Raw genomic sequence first — 26,719 nt, 5'->3', positions numbered from 1 at the left:
AAAAAAAAAAAAGCTTAATTTATCTGTGAGGATAAAAATTGTGATTTGGTTGTTTTGGAGCAGGAACTTTCATGTTCATGGGTCATCATGTTCCAGAGCAACAGACACAGCCACCTGATCACCTGAATGATCAGTGATAAACTGTGATGCTTGGTTCTTAAAAACAATACATCAGGATCAAATTGTGGAAAAGAGTGGCTGAGAGATACGCGTTCATGTTTGGATTGGAGTACAGCGCTTCACACCGCTGTCGCCTTCGGGATTTGGGAAGAGTTTACACAGTGGTCTGCCTCTCCCATCGCCCACCCAGGACATTAGTGAGCATCAATAACATCTGTCGCCAACAAAGAGAAGAAACAACCCCTTTGTCTTTCATACTCATCATATATTTTATTTCACTAACATGTATACAAATAGTGCAAATTAGTTGATTTGAAGAAGGAAATCACAGAATGAGCAACTTTTTCATGTTCTGTCCTAAACTCAAACAGCAGAACTTTTATATCAGCTCTTATAATCCAGGGGCAGTTAATGTTTCGCATGTACTGTTCATAAAGACCCACCAGACTCAAAGGCATTTACTTTTATGTAATTTTACAAAATAAATAAATATTTAATCAGCGAAAAAGGCAAAAAAAAAAAAATATCAGGATGTTTCCGCATGGCTGTGTTGCTTTAACCAGTCTCACTATGTGGCTTCTGTAATAAAGGTTCCAAGCAGCTAAAGTGACATTTGCAAATTGATAAATAGGAAAGACGTAGATAAAAAGGTTTAGTAATATCCCACAATTAATGACCATGGCACTGTACATTAGTGCAAAATGGAAAACTACAGACGGTCTGTGGTGCTTTCATTCATATCTTTATGACATATAATAAACAATTGTCTGCAAATTCCCTGATTTGGTCTAATTAGAAGACCAAATGATAAAATGTTTTATTTCTTCTAGTGGCATGTTGATCCGTCCAACAGAACTCCACACTGTTCCAGGTTTCTCCAGAGCAGGTATCTGAGGAAGGGCTCTGATTAGAAAGGTTTCCCCATTTGCAGCATGCTGAAGGAGATGGCCGTGCGACAGTAGCCCCTTTCACACAGCCAGTTCGAGGCGGGATCGTTGCGCCTTTAAGCCGCCTCGCTGTTCTGTGTGAAAGTCACGGAGGCGGAATGGGGGGGCCAAGTGGCCCCACCAATAAGCCGGCAGCGGAGGTAGTCACAGAGCCGTCACAGAGACGAAACGGGGTCTGTGTGAATGACACAGCCGGCATGCCGGCATGCCACTAGACGCTGACGCTGTCGTCACGCCTCTGATTGCGGAACGCCGGCATGCTGTGTGAATTTACAGACGGGAGCGGCGTTATGCCGGCGTTGTATGGTTCTGTGTGAACCAACAAAGGCGGCGTATTGGCAGGACTTCTTTACACCAATATTGCGGAATCTCTGTGTGAAAGGGGCTAGTGTCACAAGTAAATTAACCGTTGAATCTCCTTTTACTCCCGATAACAACTTTTACTCTGAACCTTTGGCGTATTTTTTTTAACTCTTTCATAATATGTTCTTTTTTTTTACTACTTCCTTTGTTCGTGAGGTATTCTTGGAACGTGTTGTCCATTCCTGCGAGCCTCCTTCCAGGCTCTAATTTACTGGCAGTAGAAAGTGAGGACGTTTTGCTGGTTTCCTCGTATCAGCAGTGCAGGGCAGTGGAGGCCGCAGGTCAGCGTGTCCAGCCAGGCCATGTACAGAGCACTGGGGCAGTCGCTGTGTGGCACAGGAAGGCTCCTGGACACCCACACCACATGTACACAAGCACCATCACATTTGGTCATTCATCACTGGAAAAGTCCCAATATCTTATTTGCCAACATGCTCAATTTACATAAATATGCCAATGTTTTATGAGTGTGGAACGATCTGAGCAACCATAAAAACACAAACTCTGTACTTACACAAGCACCAGAGCAGTATGTTGTGAATTCTTTCGGATGATTTCATTCAGTCTCAGTTTCCTCTCAGACTGTGAATAGAGGGGAGGAAATGAAGTTAATTAAAGTTGTATAACAGCAAGGAGTCACGTGGCCTGTTCATCAAAAGTTTACATGCACACCTTAGGCCTGAAGGCCTCAAACTCTTTGTCCGATATTTTCCAAGGGGCACTTTGTCTCAGTTCTCGGATGGATGCCCCTTCCTGCTGTTCCTCATACAGCCTGAAGGGGGCGACACTGTCCACAAAGCGGCCCAGGCTGCAGACAAAAACCAGCAGGATGCAGGTCAGTTTAAAGAATAAACAAATGAATGTAATAACTGAATAGAAAAAGCAATTAATTCTTCATTTGGAAAAGCTCGAGCGAACATCTTCTTATCCAACTCAAAAGAATTCTCAAAAACCGGAGGCCAGACTTTTTAAAAACAGAGTGATTGATCCTTAGTTGCTGAGATTGCTGAGAGTTCCTGACAAACCTCTTGGCTTGAGGGCGCTTTTCACTGTCCGTCATGACGATGACGTCGTTAAAATCCAGACGGAACCTCTTCAGCAGAGCGATCATCCTGAAAGACACCGAAATATTACATTTCCCTTCCTCACAGGTCATGACTCGGCCTGTCTGCCGTCAAACCAAGGTTGCCCTTGAGGAGTTTGAAGAGAGCAATTAAATCCATGTGACCTCAGAGTTGGATCACGAAACAGACTTTTGCGATGCCATTGCTGGTCAAATAAAATGAACAAGAAGCTGCTGTCAGTCGCTCTTTCGATGTCACCTCCTGACTCAGACGTCTGACTCCAACCCCCCGACCAATCAGTGGTGTAGTGTGTGATGTCAGATACAGCCGACTCAGCCGCTTATGGCACTTTTCCATGAGTACCTACTCTGATCTACTCATCTCAGCTCGGCTCGACTCAACCAGGCCTGGTTTCTTTTCCATAACATTTCAGCACCTGGAGCAGAAGTAGGAGGGTTGGAGCGAAGCTGCTGTGATGTATTTGATTGTGTGATCTAAACGGAGACAACAAAACTAAAGATGTAGAACCTGGAGTAGAAGATAGATGTGCTGCTGGGTCTGTGGCTTGTTTTTGATATCAAGTTAAAAAAATAGAGTTAGAGAAGCTTCAAGTGGTGACGCTTTTTAATTTTTTTAGTTTGTCTCGGCGCTGGTGAAAAGTCCGTTGGTAGCCGAGCAGCTATGAAGTGACAGAGCTCCTGGTAGATCTTGTCGTTCCTTATCGCCTGTCTAGATCCCTTTTTTAATTCTCTCCTCAGCCACCAGGTTTATGAACATCTGCACCTCAGAGTTGGATCATGAAACTTTGCTTGTCGAATAAAATGAACAAGAAGCCGTCAGAGTCGCTCTTTCGCTGATGTCACCTCCTGACTCAGACGTCTGACTCCAACCCCCGACCAATCGGTGGCCTGTGGTGTGATCACGTCAGATGCAGCCCGACTCAGCCGCTTAGAAAAATCCAGTTACAGAAAAAGTATCTACTCGGCACGTTAGACCCCTAGTGGAAAAGCACCAAACCGAGTGGAGGCGAGCCGAGCTAGTGGAAAATGCCAATATATCCACACACACACACACATATATATATATATATATATATATATATATATATATATATATATATATATATATATATATATATCAAAGTTCCAAATATCAATATCTTGAAGAAAAGACAGTAATACGCACTCATTGCGGCCTTCCTCCATGTTTTGTTCATCTCCCACGATGAAGACCCTGACCTTGCACCTGTGCCAGCGTTTTCTCCTGGTGAGCAGGTACGGCACCAGCAAAGTCAGACCTAAAATCAGAAGAGGGAGCTTAAATAAATAGCCAACTTATTTGATATACTTACCTATTTATAATTTTTACCTGAGGAGATTATTCTTTCCTCAATAAAAAAAGTGGAGCGTGTCTAAGTCCTTCTTAGGTTTCGCATAGGTTTCATAAATTATATAACCTTTCTATGTTATGTGATATTTACATAAACTAAAATCAGACTCACCTCCATCATCAGCTATCCAGTAGACGTCAATAGTTTTCTTTCCCTGGTCGTTCTGAAATACTGTTTTGATCTGATCACTGTTGCCTTCATCAGAGATGTCATCAGCTGCAAACAAAAATAACAGAGACAACATTAAGGAGAAGCACTTGTTGGGCCACAGTTTAAATAATTGTGACTTCCAAAATCTCACTCTCTCTGACTTTCTTCACCACAAGGGAAACATCCACGGTACGATTTGTAAGGACTATACCTCATCTCCGATCAGCATGACTAGCATCAGCTGAAGAGCCATCCCACCAACTGTGCTCGTGAAAGACCACTGGTTACCAAGAACCAGTGAACACATCCTTAGTCCACCCACGTTACAACGGAGAGTCCCGCAAACGTAGGGTTGCCACCTTTCAGAAATAGAAATAAGGGACGCCCTGATTTCAGCAGCGCAGGAGCCAAAAAAAAAGCCCCAAAACTTCTAAACTGAATAAAAATGTGTTTATTTTATATGAAAAAACAAAATGCTTTGATTTAAAGTTTAAAGTGCTTTAATAGCATTGAACTTGCATGACTGTACAGACAGACAACCATACTAGAAACTGAAATAGCCTCCTATGCTACGTATGTCCACATCAGCCAAGATGTATAATATAGTTACAGGTGAAGAATATGGTGTAAAAGTTAATTTATTTCAATAATTCAACTAGAATGTGGTGTAAAAGTTAACTTATTTCAATAATTCAACTAGAATATGGTGTAAAAGTTAATTTATTTCAATAATTCAACTAGAATATGGTGTAAAAGTTAACTTATTTCAATAATTCAACTAGAATATGGTGTAAAAGTTAATTTATTTCAATAATTCAACTAGAATATGGTGTAAAGGTTAATTTATTTCAATAATTCAACTAGAATATGGTGTAAAAGTTAATTTATTTCAATAATTCAACTAGAATATGGTGTAAAAGTTAATGAAAATACGGTACAAATCGTGTTCCGTATTAGTTCAATACGGGACGCAACATTTTTTTCTCAAATAAAGGACAATTCCGTATTTTACGGGACGGGTGGCAACCCTACGCAAACGTCTGACGGTTCGGTGAGTGGAATGGGGACCCGAGCGCAACAAGACGACGTGACCAGGCTACGACGACCAGGAAAAGGGGGAAAGCTCGGCTGCTAGGGACGCTGCATTCTCCGTCTCCCAGAGACACAGGCAGAGAGAGGAAAAAGGGAGCCGCTCACAGCAGAACCACCGGCGGAGCGTAAAAGTCAGCAACCTGGGGACTACGACCAGAACCACAAGTTCTACAAACACCAGGACGCCGCCGACAACCTCCAGAGCATCTCAAAGTAAGAGGCTTGTGTCTGGGCAGAGTAAGTTTAAAGGAATTAGCATTGAGTGTGTTTGCTGTTGTTTCTTATTACTGTGTAACGCACTGACAGTAGTGTTGTTTTTGTCAGCCTGTTTCAATTTTAGTTTGAGTCTAGTCTTTGGGTCAAGCTATCATTTTAGTTTTTATTAGTTTTAGTCACGTTCATTCTCCTTTTAGTCGTGTCAAGTTTCAGTCGACTAAAAGTCTGATAATTTTAGTCTTATTTTAGTCAGAATTGTCCAGGACCATTTTAGTCTTGTTTTAGTCAAAGTTTGTATTTAGCTAAACCCAACAATTTACAATTCAAACAAGGTTATCTTATTATTATTATGGGCATGCCAAGTAGTGGCATGACCATATTGCAATCGTCCAGAATGGCCCAAAGGGCAATGTTGCTAGCATTTAGCTAACAAGCTAAAGTCGCAAAAGTCCCCCGTCACACCAGCGGGTGTGCAGCATGACCCCGCTCTGATGTGGAAAAAAAAAATCCCCAAACATGAAAATGAAGGCGATATAATGGTATACAGAAAAGGTTTCCCTTTTCTTCCTTATTATTATTCTGCACTTTTTGTCGTCCGTTAATACGGCCCGAACCGCAACATGCACTCATGCATGCCATACATCGTTGGATGCGTCTCCATCGTGCCTCGATGGGCATTACTTTTCTCAGTAATAGGGGTTACCGTGGCAACGCTAGTTGCCAAAAAGCAAAAAAAAAGGCAAAAATTCGGACGCTTATTGCTCGGCCGAACTTTATCGTAGAGACATCGTTCAAACTTTCAAACACTCGGCCCGATTGTCACTAAAGGACCGTACAACTTCATCATGCTAGTTATTACGGTTTTTGCTATATTTAACTTTCAATTTAAAAAAAAATCAATTTTATTTTGGACGCTTGTTGCTAGGCAACGGTTTATCGTACACACATCATTACAACATTGACAAACCCGGGACGTGTTGTACTGCAACATATTTTAGTCTCATCATGCTAGCTATTACGGTTTTTGAGATATTCCACTTTGCTAATTTTGATGCTAACAGAATTTTGGACGCTTGTTGCGCGGCAACGCGGTATCGTAGAGACTTTGTTCCAATGTTAAAAGACTCAGGTTGATGTGGACTACAACATACTGAGGTCTCATTATGCTGTCGTTTACAGCTTTTGAGATATTGAAGCCAAATTGTCCCATTCTATCCTATGGGGCTTGTTACCATGGCAACAAAAACCTATGCATTTGTATGGGGGAGCATGCTCGGATCTCAATGTGCACCCATGCATGGCATATATCGTTGGATGCGTCTCCATCGTGCCTCAATGGGCATCACCAAAGATCCTCTATACACAAGATAGCGCATTGCCGTTACTGGCAATGGTTTGAAATGGTATACACTTCCGGTCTCCTAAGTGGGCGTGGCCGCCCATCTCCCTACATCGTTTTGGAACATACAACACTAGATACAGTACAACTTTCTTCCAAAAAAGGCTTAAATAATAAAAATAACAGTATTATTAACCAAAGAAGCAAGTTTTATATTAGTTTTAAACTTCATTTTATCCGTTGGGAAAACGATGAGAGCCAAATCTCGCGAGAGTGTGTTGCTCAGACAGAGACAGGTCTCAAACAAAGTTCATTTTCTCCTAATCTGTCGGTCTGAAAATTTCCATTTTGGTGTCAGAATGTTCAGAAGGTTTGTGGCTTTTGAAAAATGGGTCCCATATTTACTTAGGTTACTATGGGGTGAAGGAATTGGTAATAATCTGTGCTCACGTTCACTTTTCCCATAGGACTCAATAGACTCAGGACCTACTTCCGGTCTCCTAAGGGGGCGTGGCAGTCACGTGACACAGATACAAGAAACACAACCGTAGTGGGCTGTCTCGGTTTATAGAACGTCTCTGGCATCACTTTTCTCAGTCAAAAGTGTTACCGTGGCAACCCTAGATGCCAAAAAGCAAAAAAAAAGGCGAAGATTCGGACGCTTATTGCTCGGCCGGACTTTATCGTAGAGACATCGTTCAAACTTTCAAACACTCGGCCTGATTGGCACTAACGGACCCTAGAACCTCAATATGCCAATTTTTAAAGTTTTTGCCATATTGACCTTTCAATTTTTTTTAAATTTCCGTTTGACTTTGGACGCTTGTTGCTAGGCAACAGATTATCGTAGAGACATCATACAAATGTTCCTCTATTCGGCACGCTGTGACCTTCAACATATTCAAATTTCATGAAGCTGTGATTTAAGGAAAGTTTAATGTAAAATCCATGCCAAATGGCCCCATTCATTCGGATGTTTTTTTTTTACCACGGTAGGAAAAAAAACCTATCCGTTAACGTAGCCTGAACCGGAACATGCACCCATGCATGGCATATATCGTTGGATGGGTCTCCATCGTACCTAGATGGGCATTGCTTTTCTCAGTCAAAAGCGTTACCTTGGGGACGCTAGACGGCAAAAAGCTTGCCCCATTAATAGCTATTGGGAGCACAGGAATTAATGCAATACAACCGTAAACACCTCAAACTGACATAGAACCGCCCCGAACACAACCACCACAGCCCCAAACCAAAGCAGCGATTGGGGACGAATGGGCAGTAGGGCATGTCCATATCAAAATTTCCTGAAATTTTCTAGTATTATTGTTGTTACCTTATAGACTCAAGAATACATACATTCCAGATACAGAAGACTTTAATTTGACATATTTATTTTTCCGCATTTCTCCCCATCTTTTTCATTTTCAACGATACATTGGGTTTTCTTTCCCACGTCTATGTAGGAAAGTGTATCCAAAACTGGTCTCTTCTTCTTCTCCCAGCCCCAGAGAAGATCCCAGCGTTTCTCTATGTAACTTTGTTTTTAATTGAGTTGAACCTAGAGCTCTGCGTTAACGGCATCAGCCTCTAACCTGTAGCTGCATCTTCTGGATCTGATTCCCCGCGGGCCGTGACTGGGATTGAGGACGTGACGTCACCCAGCAGCAAAACTAAACCAGAGGAAACTACTGAAAACATGGACATTAAGGATCTTTGGTAGAACATTTCGTCTCGTTTTGGTAAACGAAAATGAAGACACAATTTAGCAGAGTTTTTATTTTGTGATCTACATTTTAGTCTCGTTTTCATCTATGATATTGCATTATAGATATAACTAGAAAATTTCAGGAAATTTTGATATGGGCATGCCCTACTGCCCATTCATCCCCTCTCGCTGCTTTGGTTTGGGGCTGTAGTGGTTGTGTTTAGGGTGGTTTTATGTCAGTTTGAGGTGTTTACGGTTGTATTGCATTCATTCCTGTGCTCCCAATAGTTATTAATGGGTCGCGCTTTTTGGTCCCCGCGGTAACGCTTTTGACTGAGAAAAGTAGTTCCCATCGAGGCACGATGGAGACGCATCTAACGATGTATGCCATGCATGGGTGCACGTTCCGGTTCAGGCTATGTTAACGGATAGGTTTTTTTTTCACCATGGTAAAAAACCCCATCCGAATGAAAGGGGCCATTTGGCATGGATTTTGACATAAAATGAAATTTGAATTTCTTGAAGGCCACAGCGTGCCGAGTCGGGGAACATTTGTACGATGTCTCTACGATAATCTGTCGCCTAGCAACAAGCGTCCAAATTCAAACGGAAATAAAAAAAAAAAACGAAAGATCAATATCGCAAAAACTGTAATAATTGGCATAATGAGCTTGTAGGGTCAGTTAGTGCCAATCGGGCTGAGTGTTTGAAAGTTTGAACGATTTCTCTACGATAAAGTTTGGCCGAGCAATAAGTGTCCGAATTTTCGCCTTTTTTTTTTGCTTTTTGGCATCTAGCGTTGCCATGGTAACACTTTTGACTGAGAAAAGTAATGCCCATCGAGGCACGATGGAGACGCATCTACCGGTGTATGCCATGCATGGGTGCTCGTTCCGGTTCAGGCTACGTTAACGGATAGGTTTTTTGTCACCATAGTAAAAAACCCCATCCAAATGAATGGGGCCATTTGGCATGGATTTTGACAGAAAATTTCCTTAAATGGCAGCTTCATGAAATTTGAATATATTGAAGTCCACAGCGTGCCGAGTTGGAAAACATTTGTACGATGTATTTACGATAACCTGTTGCTTAGCAACAAGCGTCCAAATTAAAATGGAAATAAAAAAAAAAAAATTAAGTTAAATTTTGCAAAAACTGTAATAATTGGCATAATGAGGTTGTACGGTCCGTTAGTGCCGAACGGGCCGAGAGTTTGAAAGTTTGAACGATGTCTCTACGATAAAGTTTGGCCGAGCAATAAGCGTCCGAATTTTCGCCTTTTTTTTTTTGCTTTTTGGCATCTAGCATTGCCACGGTAACACTTTTGACTAAGAAAAGTAATGCCCATCGAGGCACGATGGAGACGCATCTAACGGTGTATGCCATGCATTGGTGCACATTCCGGTTCAGGCTACGTTAACGGATAGGTTTTTTTGGCACCATAGTAAAAACCCCATCCGAATGAATGGGGCTATTTGGCATGGATTTTGACATAAAATTTCCTTAAATCGCAGCTTCATGAAATTTGAATATACTGAAGACCACAGTGTGCCGAGTTGGGAAACATTTGTACGATGTCTTTACGATAACCTGTTGCTTAGCAACAAGCGTCCAAATTAAAATGGAAATTAAAAAAAAAAATTAAAGTAAAATTTCGCAGAAACTGTAATAATTGGCATAATGAGGTTGTATTTTTAATGCCTTGAACTTTGTCATTAAATAATATTGCAAACTCATTACCCTTACATGTGGAAATTACTTAAATTACTACATAGAGTGGCTTTAAAGAATAACATAGCTCAAACAATATCACCAAGTTCATTACATCAGGTGATTGTCTTCTCTGAACTTTCAGCAAAGTACAAAAGCAATTCTTTTTCACAGTATATTAGTAAAGATGTGGACTTTTACCTTTCATTCAGAAGTCAGATACATGTGCAGTGCAGTCAATCTGACAATGTCTCTTCATGGTAAACTTTTAGCTGGACTTTAAAATCATGTACTGTATTTGTGTCTGACTGAGGGTTTGCTTTTTTTAAAGAAGGGACAGCTGAATTTATCCTGCCTCTTGTGCTCAAAAACTAATGTAATGATTGTGTGTCCCAGGATTTCTATGTCACCATTTAAGGGACGCAACACAGACTACGTTTACATGCAGTCAAAATTCGGGTTATTGCTAATATTCCAGTTACTGAAACATTCGGAAAATTCCGTTTACATGCTTGAGCAAACAGGGTTATCCCTGTATACATGGTAATCATTCAGGATATCTCGATCAAACCAGCGACACACGGAGAATGTGATGATGCAATTCCCGTCATTTCCGCTTCTTCTTCCTGTATCCATATTCAAAACAAATGCTGCTTCGCGCAACTTTTCGCTCACCATCTTTTAAATCTCACTATCCCCGTACTTTCTACCGTCTACAAATGCCAAAATGTTCATATCCTTCATTACATTTATGAAGTGAGTATTCTCCTCCTCACTCCAAAAGTGAGGCGTGGTCTTGCGTTTCCCCGTGTTTATAAGTACTTTGTGGACTCAAAAGACCAAGATTCCTTGCGAACAGAGCATGCGCAGAAAAAAAATTCATGTTCCGTTTGATCGGGATATTCCGTTAGGCGTTTACATGACCAAATATTCGGGTTTTAAAAGCAGTAACCCAGGGGTATTTTTTTTTTAAAAACCAGAATATGAGCAAATTCGGGTTATTCAAAGGGGTTATTGGTGTTTACATGGCCGTGCAAATTCGGGTTATTGCCAATATTCAGGTTTTAAAAGGGTTATTGAGTGCATGTAAACGCAGTCACAGTACAATCTTACAACTGATGGAACAATTTAAATGTTGCACTACTGTTTCGGTCTAAACACAGCAGTCTGATTGTAAAGAGTGGTATTTGCAGGTGTTTGGAGATTCCATCTGAATAAATATGTATGAATTGGTGCAGTTAGTTCTCACCTGTGTCCTCCTCATTAGTTTGCTGGTCATCACTCTCCACAGGTTCGTCAGGTTCAAAGCCGGGGTTTACTGAAGAATAAGCAAGATATTCTAAACCCCTGTTGTTTGTCTTATGTGTATTTTTAAGTAAGAATTTGTGTGTCCCACCTTCAAAATCGAAGTCGTCATTGACATCGAGTCCGTCCATCATCCTCAAGATGCACAAACAGTAGTTGGAGTCAAACGTATCACTGGAGACAGTGGGAGAAGACAGTTTGGAGCTCACTCGTTCTTTATGTACTGGACTATGAACATGTTTTTTGTTGTTTTTGATTAAACTGTCTGAAACAGTAAAGATAAAGACATGGCCCAGAGGCTGAATTTATAATTTATATAGAAAAAACAATCAAAAGCTTGTTTTTAAGACATTCAAGGCCTGTTTAAAATAGACATTAAATGCCATAATAGGTCCCCTTTAAGATATGTAGGTATTTTCAGATGTCGAGCTGAACATAATTCATGAGCAAAAACCTCTGACTTACTAAATGGTACTGATGTAATCTTCAATACTTTCTGGAGTACTCTCTCTCCAGTTGGCCTTGAAGCCCAGGACCAAAGTGTTGGGTTTTAATTTGCCAAGACCAGAAGCCTTGAAAAAATAAATAGATAAATAAATGAATTAATAAAAAAAAAAAACTGAATAATCCAAAACATTCTGTGTGAAGGTTTACACTATTGGGTCTGGGACTCATCATTATATTGTAGATCAACCTTTTGGACCTAATGATAGACCAGAGACATGTCCCCCACAAGAAAGTTGTCCTTTGAAACACTAAACATGATTATAAAACTCCTTTATTAGATATTTCTACACAAACTGTAGCAGAACATGTTGGTTTATCTCATTCTGCGATGGCTGGAACAGGAAAACTGTAAAAAGGAAACATGTATAGGTCCAGTGATAAAGACTGAGGATGAAGGAACCACGGTAGGGAGCAGACTGTAAATCCACAGTAAACGTCCAGCTGGATACAGAGGTTTTGAACACTTTTCACATTTCAAGTGACCTAAAGTTGTTTGATGATGATGAAACTCTGTTTAAACATAATCATTATTTTTTCTAGAGCCACGAGCATGACAGGACATACCCAGCAAACAGTCCAGATCTCAGTGCTGATGGTGGAAACTGACCACTGACCACCATGACAATGTTGGAGCCTGAAGTTTGTGCCAGAAAGTATTTAGGCATGTTTAGGCAGCAATCCTACCACACTTTTCTATTTATCTAAAATAAAAATGCCATAAACTACACTTTTTTTCCTCTTTTTTTCCCAAAAAACATCCAAAAGAGCCATCCACTTCATTTTTTGTCCATGATCTAATTCTCCAGCATACAATTTGGATGGTAAACAGACAAACCACAGTGGTTACGGACGTCCACACTCTCTCCGACTGTTTCAGGTGAACATAAATATGTTGTAGTACCTGTAGCAGGTGTCGGGCTCCGGCTCTGAGGTTGTCGCTGGTCAACGGAGTATAAAATGCCCGCACTTTCCTCTTGTTCAGCCACTTAACCAGCTTATCTGTAGCTTCGTGTGGCCGTATCTTACTATCCTGCTCCTGCAAGAATCAAGAAGTTCAATTATGTGTTCAGGAAATTAACTCATCCAGCGGCACAGATTTAAGCAATACAACAGCTTGTTATGCAACGATAAGCTGCTGTCAGTGTGGTTACCTGATCACCGACCATCACAATGTCTCCACAGATCATGAGGCTTATTTGTTTCGTGAAAGAACCAACAAAGTCCACCAGTGCGGGACGCTGACTTGGAGGTCCCGTCAAGACTAGGCACTGGGGCCTGAAAGAAAACGGGAGACAGCAAAGTTTGAAATTCACTGTATGAATCACAATAGACTAAAATGCACAATTAAAAAAAAATCCATATCCAATCTGTTTAAAAATACACATTCACAGATGAAAAGGAAGGCTTCAGCCTCCACTGCTGTCACTCTTTAGTCTACCAACGATGCGTTTACTGAGACGTAGGCTACTACAATTTTGAACGGTTTACCTAAAATTCTTCACATGATCCTCCACGCCAGTCAGAGAGACTGAGTATGACAAAGCCATGTTGTATGTACCCGCCTGCACAGACGAGCCCCAGTTTATCTCTGCTAAAAATATGAAAAAAAATATATTATTCCCGTCTTTGATCCATCACAAGTTAGGAATACACACTTAGATATGGGATTTGTGTGCTGAAACACTTTTCTTATGTGAATTGATGAGGCATTGTGACACCGTGGCTGACCTGAAACGCCAGCTTCCTACCCCCTGCACAGGCGACACCTTGGAACTGGCTTCAACAAAGACTTGAACCACGGCAATGCCATATAATGAAGTTCCTGAATGACTGATGTTAATACCAACTCATTTGGCCACATACTTGAATAACGAGAACACCCTATGGGGTAGTTTCCAACTGAATGATATTCATGCCGAATGCCCGAGGACGGCATTTGGCCACAGATCACATCTGACTGTAAATACCCCTTTAATTGCTTTTTGTCTTTCACCTTTGGCTTGTTTATTCCTGCCTTTTGTGCTTTGAACTTACTGTATAAAAAGTCATGATTCCAACCACTCTGGGTCAGCACACCAACCCAGCCATGCGCTGCGTAGGTTCGCTCACCGCCGGCTCACTGAATAAAACTCACTACACCACAGCGGACTTCTGAACTGGTTTTGATAATATTCTTCAAAAATACTCATAAAACAATGATTTAGTTCCACTGCGTGTTTGTTAGTCTTGACTCACTGGGTTTGTTGTAGTTGACGTATCCAAACAGGAAGAAGATGATACAGAAGGTGACGAGAGCAGCCCACCAGGTGAAGAGGAACATCAGAACTATGGAGATCACTGCGCCGAACAGAGCCGTCCATTTGCTGTAGTAGTGAAATGCCGGCCTCCAACCTAAGCAACGACCACGGAATAGAAACGCCAAGGTTTGCAAAATATGGGCCGCTGTCAGAAAGGAAAAGGGCTCTTGTGGTTGGACGTTGCTCACCAGGGGAGTTGGTGATGGACGCGTGAAAGCAGCTGAAGTTTATAAGGCAGTATGAGCACAGGAAGAAGTTTGAGATCAGGGCTGCAATGATGTTCAGCTCTGCTGCGATGACAGAGAAGGCGGGAGAGTAAAATGTTAGATGCATCAAACTTTGCACACATGGTAGAGAAGACTAAAGCAACACAAAGGGAGCTAACACTAAAAGAATAGTTATATCAAACGTGTGAAGGTTCTTTAAACTTATCACAATCATAAACCTTTGTGGTAATTGTATAGGAGACCCACCAATCAGAACGAAAGCGATGGCAATAATGTAGCAGAGGACATAGGCCCGAAGTGGCTCATCATTCTTCCCATAACCCTTTGCAAAGAATATAATAAAGGGATAGATCCTGTCCTTGCACAGACACTGCAAAACGCCACAGAAAAATGTATCATTTACATTTACTGCATGTTATTTTTTTTCTACCAGCATATAAAACTGGGAGTTAAGCTTCAGCGTAGCTCACCTGAAAGACTTTAGGAGCGGAGACAAGAAACCCCAGAGCGGAAGACAAACTGGCTGCAAAAACTCCAGCGGTGATGAGGTGGTAGAAACCAGAAACTTGCCCCAGCACCTGATTGGAGCAAACCGGCGGGAGGTTTTTGAGTCTTTTGCAATTACAAAGATGATGACATTTTTCAGTTAGAAGCAAAATAGCTTTTGAAACGGAACGGACCAGTACCTTCACACTGTTGGCCAGCCCAAATCCACAGGACTGCGACTGGATGCAGTCTGTGAAGTTCCAGCCAAGTTCACACGCCAGTCCCACACAGTCATCGGTCAGGTTTCCGGTTATGATGTCACTCATGTTTCCTGAAGCATCCCGGACTACACATGCCCCTGGTGGAAAGAGAAGAAGCAGTTTGGAAACTTGTTTGTGACAGAAAATCCTAAAGCAACTATTTCATTTTTCTTTATTCAACTGATCCTCACACACAACATGAACAAGTGGTGAACATTAACCCATGAATCACTGATCTCTCAGCTCAGTCACATCAAATAAAGATGTACAATGAATATAATCATGTGAAACGAAGGCCCCACCAAGGGTTACAGTAACGCCAAGGTAGGTCAATGTAGTCCAGAAGATGGCCATAAGCGTCCCTTTGGGGATAGCAGTGGCAGGGTCCTGCAAAAAGGGGACAACGTTACGGATCAGCGTTCGTGTACTTCTGAACACGGTGGGTATTTCACTTCTTCCTCTTATACTTTTAGGTCTCCAGAGATGTTGGCTCCAGATAGGATCCCGATGGCCGCAGGGAAAAAAATGGCAAACATCTGGAAAAAGCTGCCTTCGGCCCCTCTCCAATTTGGTGTCAGGTTCTCCACGAAGATGTCACCTGCAGGAAGAGACAACCGTGGACCAACATGCGGTGAAGGGATCTGCAGTCAAGAACAGATCATTGTTTTATAACTTTGCTTAAGTGTTTTTTTGTTTTTTTTTCCATTTTCTGATAATCTATACCTGCAATACGGAGAGAGTAAATTATGTTTATAAATAAATAATACAGAGGATTTCCAGGTTTCAGTAGAGAAAGATTGGAGATAATTTGTATATTTCTGCCTCTAAAGTCCATAAAACTGTTAAACATTTCAAATAATCTGAATGAGTTTTAGTGCATAAAAGGTAAGGCTGCAGGTTTAAGTTGGACACTTGTGATTTTGCATTGTTCTAATATCACTGAATCAAGTTTAGGCAACTTTATCAGTAGCTGATATAAGCACATGTTCTTAGGAATACTTTGTCAAGTGCTTTTGATATGGAGCTACATTCACAAAATACCATGACAAATGTTTGTATTGTACCAAAAAAAAGCCTTTAAACACTGATTTCTCTGGGACTGGAGGCACCTGGGCGCACCGTCACACAATAGAATGACATATTAAGGTTAAATAAATTAGTTTTCTATGTCTTTTTTTGGGAAAAATCAGGTAGCTTTGGACTCTGGACCAAAGATAAAAAAGACTATTAATCAGCAACACATCCAGAAGCCTGGCTTTCCGGTGGTACATAGTTATATCAGTTTCCTTGACAAAGATCATTTCCACTTCTGTGACACCAGCATTAATGCAAAAAAAGTACCGTACTCTTCAAAACAGCTTTTCCAAGGACACCCATGGATTTTCAACAAGACAATGAAAAACAACAACCATGCAGTCCCAACCTCTCCCACATTAAGGGTATGCATTAAACTACAAGGGAAATGTTTCACAGCTTGCTGTTTTCAGAGTCAAAGCCCTTGTTAAGTCTTAGTTGAAGAAACAAGGACATTAAATAGGGTTAAAACATTGACTCTTTCCATGCTTTTCCAACTTTTGGGTTGAATACTTCAACTGTCACGGTTATGTGTGCTTGTGCATCCATTTTAATATGCAAATGCACGATTGTATTTTTTATTTTATTTTTTTTATTCATATGCACAATGATAAAACAGTAATTATATTAACAATACAAGGACAAATAATTGTGCAGGAGAGGAAAAGAAGCCCGAAGGGCTTATAAAAAATCCTCCCCCTCAATACAAAATCACAAAAACAAATGAATCAATAGAAAAAGAAAAGTATTGTTTCATCTTCCTTTAACCTCATGTGCATAGCATTCATAATAGCAATATGATATCAAAATATGATACTTCTGAAATGTTTTGTAATAAATTAATAAGTGTTTTGTTAAAAGCAGTACTGTACCTCGGTAGCCAAAGACCCCCACGGCTTGTGTCTCCAGGTTTGGAGGTATTACTGTGCCCACAAAGTAATTTGCAAAGGAGACCAAGAGAACTACAAAGAATAAAATCTGGGCCTGAGAGAGAGAGAGAGAGAGAGAGAGAGAGAGAGAGAGAGAGAGAGAGAGAGAGAGAGAAGAATGTGAACGCAGCAATGAAGGCACGATGGATATCAGTGGAAAGCAAGACACACAGAAATGTACCAATCAAATCGATCATATAGAACAAAACACATTGGGATGTGCTGACCTTGGACTCCCACTCCATTCCAGCCAATGAAATGAGCAAAAGAACCGTCACGGTGATCACGCCCACAATACGCACGTCGTTGACTGAATCAACCATGACGATGCCAAAATCCTTCAAGACGAGTAAAAGCAATTAGAAAAATGTTTGTACAGTAATATAAACAGACCAGGGGATGTTGTAAGATAAAGGGAAATGGCTCAAGAACTGAAATATGAGTATGTGTGACTAAATTTCCCCTTACTCAAACTTACTCAAACGCAGAGTCGATTTGAAGTAACAAAACTGTGTTGTTTCTATATATATATATATATATATATATATATATATATATATATATATATATATTGTATGTCAGTGTGCATTGGTCTTCCAGTTTTTTATTATGCTTATTTTTCAGTCAAAATGTTAAGCACTTTGTATTTCATGTACCTGGATGAAAGGTGCTATATAAATACATTTTGATTGATTGATTGGAAACAACAACCATAAAAAAAAAAGAAAAAAGTCTTCAGTTGCTGAATTGTTTTAGCATTTTGAAAGTCCAACGCGTACCTGCATTAGGTCACGGAGCACCTCTGCAAAGCCCACTGTATTGAGCGCACATGCCAGAGCATTGGCAAAGGAGAACACCACCCCAATGGGTCCTCCAATTTCAGGACCCAGAGTACGGGAGATCATGAAATACGCACCACCTGAAAAATATTTGATACGCAGAAACGAGACCGTTATCGAAAAATCGCATAACCTTTATGGTGCAAATAAAAAATATTCCCTAGGAAACCTAAACAGCTGAAATGTGTTTGACTCTGACAATATTTCATTGATATGTGCAACAAACTGGTTCCCTTCATTGTTTTACCAACAAAATCTGTCTCAATAAAAGGTAAACACAATGCACTTAAACTTAAAACAATTATACATTTTCTTGTCTTTATTTAACTCTTAAATTAACATTCAAATCAAGAATGAAAAATTATAAAAATGGCCTGTGTTTTATGAGTTTAAGTACAAACTGTTCATTCAGTTCCTATAATTTTTGCTATCATGCTTATCTGATTTTTAAATTCTTCTTTTTTTTTAAACTTCTGTGACTGACCTGATATCACCCTGCCGTTGGTGGCAATAGCAGAGATGGAGAGCGCCGTCACTGAAGTCACCATCACAGACATCAGGATGATAACACAGGTCAAGACTGACAAGACAAGAACAATGTTATCAGTTATAATTATGGCCTGTTTTTACATTTCATCCTTCTGTGATCGCTAGGGTAAACCCCCCAAACCCAAACTTTTTTGAGGCAGAAAGGCCGCCCTTCCTGAGATTTCTTCCTGTTAAAGGGGGGTTTTCCTTTCCACAGTCGCCTAGTGCTTGATAGGATTATATCAAAGAAAGGTTTTGATGCAATCTGTTAAACTCCTTAGTAAAATAATAATTTATATTGTTATTTTATTGGCTTTGCATTAATTGTGCTATTTTGCAATGAGTTCATTTGTATTGTAGACATGCATTGAGCTGTCTTGATTTGGTGCTACATAAATAAAGCTGAAATTAAATGTGTTCATTGGCGAGTTCTGCTGTTGAACTAGAAAATAGCTGCATTATAAGTAAGTAAGTAAGTAAGGTTTATTTCTATCGCACCTTTCACAGACAGGAGAATGTCACAAGGTGCTTCACAAAAGAATAAATAAATGCGATAAATAAATGTAAAATACAATAAAATCAAGAAGATACAATAAAATTTACATACAATCAACATGATGGTCACAAAACAACCCTCTCACAACCCTCACACAGGTGCACACTCTTAGGCTCTAGAAAGTCTGTAAGTGAAGGAATACTCAGTGAAATATCATGGTGCGGTCAACGGTTACAGGAAATATAACGTTTTGCATCCAAAGCAGGACGGATGACTTCCCCAACTCATCCTGTCCTCGGTTTTTAGGAAGACTTTTCAAATTAACTCAATTCTAGTAGTAATATAACATGTAAAGCTGCATATGCAGCGCATGTGCTAATATGTACATTTACACAATATTAATATATATCTGATTTCTATTTCCAGGACATATTCTCATTAGCTTTTGTTTGATAAAATGTAATGATTTTTTTTCCCTGTTATCCAATTTCCCAGTTTTACTCTGTGGATAAACCGTTATCAGTCAACAATAAAGTGAATCAACATGAACCACATATAAGAGGGCAGAAGTAGACATAATGTAGGGAGTTTCAGAATGGGATCAAATTAAAGGACTGAATGAGCAGAGGAATGACTCACTGATGACTCACCATGACAGGCGGAGGAACAGGATGACCCCCCAAATATTCAACATGCAACGAACCTGCGACCAAAGTGCAGTGAAAGCAACAACATACATAGTTAGTTACAGACTCTTGAACTTATCCTTAAAAATTAATGTGTAATACTTTTGGATACATTTGTAAGCTTTTATCTGCAGGACAGTTTCACGCAAAGAAGCTTTCCTTACCATCACGCCAACAACCCAGCCAAACCTGACAGGAGCTTTCTCCTGAGAGTCCTGAGACTCTTTGCTTCCGACGTCTGGCACCGGCAGGCTGCCCGAGTCTGACGTACTGACTCCATCCCCTCTGACATCCCCGACCTGAAAATACAAAGTATAAACTATACTTTTAGATAAGTGAAGATATAGTAACATGTTTGTCAGTTCCTAATTTCTCAAATCTAAAAATATTGGGGGATAACATTTTTATCATAGTTTTCATCATAAAAGGATAAATGAGGGTCATTTAGATTAATTTGGTAAGGGTGAAGAATAATTATGAGAAAATTGAAAAGGGTAGCCTGTATGGCTAATCAATGAAACTTTATTTAAAGATGAGGTTTATCCCGAAATATGATAAACTAAAAAAGAAAAAAAAATGGAAACAGGATTTTTACTGTGTGCCAACCTTTATCCCTGAAAGATAACAAAACAATGGATTTCATATTTATGCAGCGCAGTTTTGATTGATTTGGCTAATATTTAATTAGACCGGCCCATACCTGTCAAGTCTCCCGTTTTGGCCGGGAAACTACCTGTCAAGGATGACATTCCCCCAGCCTCCAGTTTGCCTTCAGTTTCTGTCTTGCCCCGCCTGTGTCCCATCTGCCCTGATTGTGTCCACACCTGTGTCTCGTCTTGTCTCGTTATCCCCTCAGTATATCTTGTCTTGTCATTCCTTGGTTCCCTGTCGGTCCGTACTGTTCTCTCCTCCATGTCTCCTTGTAGTTTTTGTCTTGTCTTGGTTTTTGTGTTTTTTGATCCTGCTCTGCAGCGCCTTGTTTTTGCCTTTTTATGGATTAAATCCTTTTTGTTTTTGAGAACTCCTGACTCCAGCCTCCCTCTGTCTCCTGCACTTGGGTCCTAAGAAAACCTAAACCATGACAGAACGGACCAACCAGGTGGACCCAGCGGGAGAGTACCTCACCATGTGGGACTTCCTTTGCCGTGAAGCGGCTAAAAACGTGCGTGAGTGTTGGGACCCCTTTTGGGGAACACGCCTGGCTCTGGGTGGACCCAGGAGCCTGCAGATGCAACGGCGACGGCGTCAGCGCCAGCCCCAGCCCCAGCCTGTCCCGGCTCCAGCTCCTGCACCTGTCCCAATTCCTGTGGTGGTCTCGGATGCACCTCCCCACGTTCCTGTGGTGGTCCCGGACGCACCAGCCCCTCCTCCGGTGATGGTTTCGGACCCCCCTCAGCCGGCTCCGAGGACTCGTGTCCCCCCCCAGCCGGCTCCGAGGACTCGTGTCCCCCCCCAGCCGGCTCCGAGGACTCGTGTCCCCCCCCAGCCAGCTCCGAGGACCCGTGTCCCCCCCCAGCCCGCCCTGGATGTGGACTCTGGGGACATCTGGGATCTGTCCCTTGAGGGGGGGCCGGCGCCCCTCGAGGGGGGGCCAGCGCCCCTCGAGGGGGGGCCAGCGCCACGGACCCGGGTACCCCCGCAGCCGGCGCCCAGGACCCGGGTACCCCCGCAGCCGGCGCCTCGGACCCGGGCTCCCCCGCAACCAGCGCCTCGGACCCGGGCACCCCCGCAGCCATGTCACGTTCCTGAGCCATGTCACGTTCCTGAGCCGTGTCCCGTTCCTGAGCCGTGTCCCGTTCCTGAGCCGTGTCCCGTTCCTGAGCCGTGTCCCGTTCCTGAGCCGTGTCCCGTTCCTGAGCCGTGTCCCGTTCCTGAGCCTTGTCCCGTTCCTGAGCCGTGTCCCGTTCCTGAGCCGTGTCCCGTTCCTGAGCCGTGTCCCGTTCCTGAGCCGTGTCCCGTTCCTGAGCCGTGTCCCGTTCCTGAGCCGTGTCCTGTTCCTGAGGCGGCCCCGCAGCCCTCTGTTCCTGAGGCGGCCCCGCAGCCCTCTGTTCCTGAGGCGGCCCCGCAGCCCTCTGTTCCTGAGGCGGCCCCGCAGCCCTCTGTTCCTGAGGCGGTCCCGCAGCCCTCTGTTCCTGAGGCGGTCCCGCAGCCCTCTGTTCCTGAGGCGGTCCCGCAGCCCTCTGTTCCTGAGGCGGTCCCGCAGCCCTCTGTTCCTGAGGCGGTCCCGCAGCCCTCTGTTCCTGAGGCGGTCCCGCAGCCCCGTCAGGTTCCCGAGTCCCGTCAGGTTCCCGAGTCCCGTCAGGTTCCCGAGTCCCGCCAGGAATCCCTGTCACGCCCCACGCCGAGACCGCCAAGCCCCACGCCGAGACCGCCAAGCCCCACGCCGAGACCGCCAAGCCCCACGCCGAGACCGCCAAGCCCCACGCCAAGACCCACGCCGAGCCCCACGCCAAGAACGCCAAGACCCACGCCGAGCCCCACGCCAAGACCGCCAAGCCCCACGCCGAGACCCGCGCCAAGCCCCACGCCGAGACCCACGTCAAGACCCAGGCCTAGGCCTCGTGGGCGGCCCCCGGAGCGTTCTCGCCGGTCTGGTCGGCCTCGTGGACGTCCCCCCGAGCGTTCTCGCCGGTCTGCCCGGCTTCGTGGGCGACCCCCGGAGCTGTCTCGCAGGTCTGCACAGTCCCCAGGATGGCCCCCGGAACGTTGGCCGTGTGTTGGCCTGGGCCCTCCTCCAGGCCCCCTCCGCCCGCCCTGGGTGGTAGGCCGAATGGGACATCTGGGATCTGTCCCTTGAGGGGGGGGTTCTGTCAAGGTTGACATTCCCCCAGCCTCCAGTTTGCCTTCAGTTTCTGTCTTGCCCCGCCTGTGTCCCATCTGCCCTGATTGTGTCCACACCTGTGTCTCGTCTTGTCTCGTTATCCCCTCAGTATATCTTGTCTTGTCATTCCTTGGTTCCCTGTCGGTCCGTACTGTTCTCTCCTCCATGTCTCCTTGTAGTTTTTGTCTTGATCCTGGTTTTTGTGTTTTTTGATCCTGCTCTGCAGCGCCTTGTTTTTGCCTTTTTATGGATTAAATCCTTTTTGTTTTTGAGAACTCCTGACTCCAGCCTCCCTCTGTCTCCTGCACTTGGGTCCTAAGAAAACCTAAACCATGACACTACCGTATTTCACCCATTTTTCCTGCCGTCCTTCCATATTAGTGTTTTCCCGTAAATTTCCCGTTTCATAATATAATCATTTTTAAACAGCCAACTGAATTGTCACTAACATCGCGAGAACGGCCCCCTGCTGTATCCTGAGTAGCAGTTCTCTCGAGGTTAGTGGCGACAACGGGAGCAAACTCGGAACAACAGATCAGAGATGGATGGATGTAACAAGAGAGATTTCTTCCAAAAAAGAAGAAGACTTGGTGTAAATATCTCTAAAAATGGGATAGAAAATATACTTTCCTAAAGAGGAGCAGGATGTTACAGTTACGGGTTCTGAAAGACGTGTAACTGCGATGTTAGTCAAATAAAAAGAAAATGTAAATGTTTCACTTTAAGACAATGTGTATATAAACTGAAAATATTTAAAATAAATAAATGTGCTTTAATTCCCCTTTGTGTTTTCATTTAGGCTATATTATAGAAATATACATACTGTACATGGGAATGTGATTTCTTCTAAACCTGTCTTAAAATGCAACCTTGGTTCGACTGGTGGGACAGAGGGTGCCGGAAAATGTCCCTTATTTTTAAATCTAAAACTTGACAGGTATGGACTGGCCCACATTAGACCAAGCTGAAAGATCCCATTTGCAGATGTGTGTTCCCGCAGGTGGAAGAGCTCACCTCAAATGCCTTCCGGAGCGCCTGGAGCGAGGGTCTGCTGCGCCCCTGGCGGTGCGGCAGGGAGCGCGCGTAGTGCTCCAGCTGGGGCACCAGGTCCAGGGTGCTGTAGAGGGACGACCTGCGCAGCTCTGCCCTCGACGCACTGCGCAGCGTCATGGTCAAAGGATAAAAACCACAGAAAATGACGTGGTGAAAGGTTGAGCCTAATTTGTCATAGTTAGTCCATGCTCCAGTATCCCATTTGGTACAAATGAGTCTGGACATGATTAAGTCATTTTCTTTTTCTCTTCCCACTAGGGTTTCCAACTGTCCCTTGAAAATAGGAATCGTCCCGTATTTATAAACTAAAGTACGCAAACTTTGTCCCGTATTACTGTGAGAGTCAAAAAATAGTCAAAATTGCCAATGGAAGATGGCATTGAGCTGTTGAGTTCATAGGTTTTTTTTTCTGTTTTACTACAACTGTAGCTACAGTCACGGCCTTTGAGGCACAAATATGTTTCTACAGACTTTCTGTTTGGACCTTTGTTATTGCACTATTACAGACTGGATGTTCTGCTTTCTTTCTATTGTTTTATATTAATTTATACAATTTTAAATTAAGCAGGACAGGTTTCTGTTTAAGAAAGGCACTTATTTTATTCAGTAAATTTTGTTATTTTGTATTAAAGTGAATTGCTGGATAATATTTAGTTTTCCATGTGTTCATGGTATTCAAAAATATGCATCTAATTCAATTCAGATTCGAGTTAAATAGTTAAAAAATCGTTTTTCACTCACAAAAAAAGGGGCTAAAAAAATTCACCACGCCAGGAAAGGTGAAGGCAATCGGGTTGGCCGGCCCTGCCGATGAGGTGTCCCTTATTTATTTTTCAAGGAGTTGGCAACCCTACTTCCAACTCTCTTAGAAGCTCATCAAAAAGTGGAGTTGGAATCTGGACCTGAGGAGCATTGGGTTATCCTGAAAACTGGCATCCCTCTTTTAAAAGGAAAAAATACGCTCAGGCAGTCAACACCAACCTTGAATCCTCATCAGAGACAACGATGCTGGGAGGAATCTGGAGGTGGTGATCTCCCTGTGCGCTTCTGGGATTAAAATCATGTGAGTGGTAGGTGGGGGGTCCCTCTTCTCTGGCTGAGGCACTCGGGGCCAAACCGCTTCGTTTTGATGTCAACTGCCCCATCAGCACGTTTTAACAGGTTCTGCACAGAAAAGCACAGCTTACATGCATTTGCTGGGTTTTCATCCTCAACTAAACCATCATTTACTGCCACTTGTGGTAGTCTGAGGGGCAAAAAATGCACACAAAAGCTAATTATAACACCTAGTTTTCACCATGACACAAATGATATCCACTCCACTCATTTACATTTGGTCTTTTAAAAATGATAGTAAAGTCCTATGAAGAATCAAAAGGATGTTCTGTACAAAATGTGAAATATTGAATTATTTAGTGTTGTATATTAGGACAAAATTTAAAAGTAAAGATAAAAACAGTGATACTTACAGTTGCTTTTCGCTGCTGATGAATGAAATCGGCAACAAGTGAAATAGCTTTTATCATTTGGCTGTGAAACTTGTAATTTATACCTTCAAGGAGCAACACCTCCCATCTGGCTCCTGTTCCTCCCTCCCCTCGCATATTTTTTTTTATTTCCTATCATACACACACACACCCACATAGGCAAGGCAAGTTCATTTATACGGCACATTTCAGCAACAAGGCGCTTTACATAAATATATGAACAGTGAATATGAGTAAAAGCAAAACAAAGTCAGTGCAGTGGCAGAATTGTAATATTTATATAGACTATATTTATATGGATATTGTGTAGATATAATAATAGCAATAATGTAAATTCATAGAGTTATAAAGGGGTAGGAACTAGGAAAACGTGTATATTTCTTCCTACTCCTTTTTTGAACCTATGTGCATATGAAGATGTTACTGTTTATTTTTATTTTTTATATACATGTTCGAAATAAATTCATTAATTCATTCAAAAAAAATAATTAATAAGAGTTAGACTTAAAGTAGAGAATGAAGATGCACACAGATCTATACTCGCTACACTATAACCAATAATATTTTCTCTTTCATTGACCTGCTTTCTCGAAGATGTTCTCTAAGAACGGATATCTTTGTCACGCAGCAGTGAAAGTGCTCTGTTTTACCGGGATCTAGCCACCACAGATGTGTGGTTCTAATGAGGTTAAAGTTGGTCAATCTCCTCTCTGAACACAACGCAATCATTTTTCTTTGATTCTCAAAGATTAGAGGCATTTCAGTTTAAATATATAACCTTAAATTCCTTGAAAAAGCAAACGTTTGGTATGGCAACCTACATTTACAATATTTCTCTGACATTTTTTATTATTTGAAAATAACTAAATGGACACAATGAAGCAAGATATGAACCATGAAACGATTGTTTCCAGAATTTTTGACATGAACATGTAGTGTTTTCTACATCAATAAGAGACAGGAAGCAGCGCTCCTGTGTTCTCAGTGACGTTAAAGAAGTGATATCAGCCCCCTCCCATTGTGTCTTTTAGGAGTGACTTTGTGGACTTAAGTCAATTGTCTTCTAACAATGTTGATCAATACCTATTCAAAAGCTCGGTAATCATTTTCTACTTTTAAACCCATTGTGAACGAAGCAAAGAATCGGAGCCACATCTACTGTAAACACACGACTATGAACAGTTTCAAACTTTCTATTATGACAAATATCTCATAATTATGACTGGGAGCCAACTCAGAGCTTTTCCGGCTAAGAAGATGGCAGTTAGGATAGGGCGATATTTTACCGTTCACGATATACCCGCAAAAAAATTCCTCACGATAAGAATTTATCATCTCGCGATAAAAATGATAAATTCCCGTTGACGATGTTTTTGTGTAAAGCCTGAATTATGGTTCTGCGTTAAATCCACGCACAACGTACGTGAAGGAAGGAAGGAAGGAAGGAAGGAAGGAAGGAAGGAAGGAAGGAAGGAAGGAAGGAAGGAAGGAAGGGAGAAAAGAGGAAGGGAAGAAGGAAGGAAGGAAGGAAGGAAGGAAGGAAGGAAGGAAGGAAGGAAGGAAGGAAGGAAGGAAGGAAGGAAGGAAGGAAGGAAGGAAGGAAGGAAGGAAGGAAGGAAGGAAGGAAG

General features: G+C 42.3%; 1 protein-coding gene across 1 annotated transcript; it reads right to left on the bottom strand.

Moving 5' to 3' along the window:
- Window positions 1–1,638: 1,638 nt before the first annotated feature.
- Window positions 1,639–24,749, bottom strand: slc12a10.1 (solute carrier family 12 member 10, tandem duplicate 1). Its single transcript, XM_061710154.1, is given in 27 exon segments — window positions 1,639–1,777; window positions 1,945–2,012; window positions 2,103–2,238; window positions 2,456–2,542; window positions 3,680–3,791; window positions 3,996–4,100; window positions 11,346–11,414; window positions 11,493–11,575; window positions 11,867–11,973; window positions 12,810–12,944; window positions 13,072–13,183; window positions 13,397–13,496; window positions 14,144–14,299; window positions 14,394–14,495; window positions 14,679–14,802; window positions 14,903–15,010; window positions 15,119–15,276; window positions 15,481–15,565; window positions 15,646–15,776; window positions 17,125–17,236; window positions 17,409–17,519; window positions 17,961–18,100; window positions 18,505–18,600; window positions 19,669–19,747; window positions 19,895–20,029; window positions 23,566–23,707; window positions 24,586–24,749. Coding segments are annotated over 27 exon segments (3,096 nt in total).
- Between the last annotated feature and the right edge of the window lie 1,970 nt (window positions 24,750–26,719).

The sequence above is a fragment of the Cololabis saira genome, chromosome 20 (genome assembly GCF_033807715.1).
Source record: "Cololabis saira isolate AMF1-May2022 chromosome 20, fColSai1.1, whole genome shotgun sequence".
In the NCBI taxonomy this organism is placed as follows: domain Eukaryota; kingdom Metazoa; phylum Chordata; class Actinopteri; order Beloniformes; family Belonidae; genus Cololabis; species Cololabis saira.
This window is presented reverse-complemented; position numbering and strand designations above follow the sequence as displayed.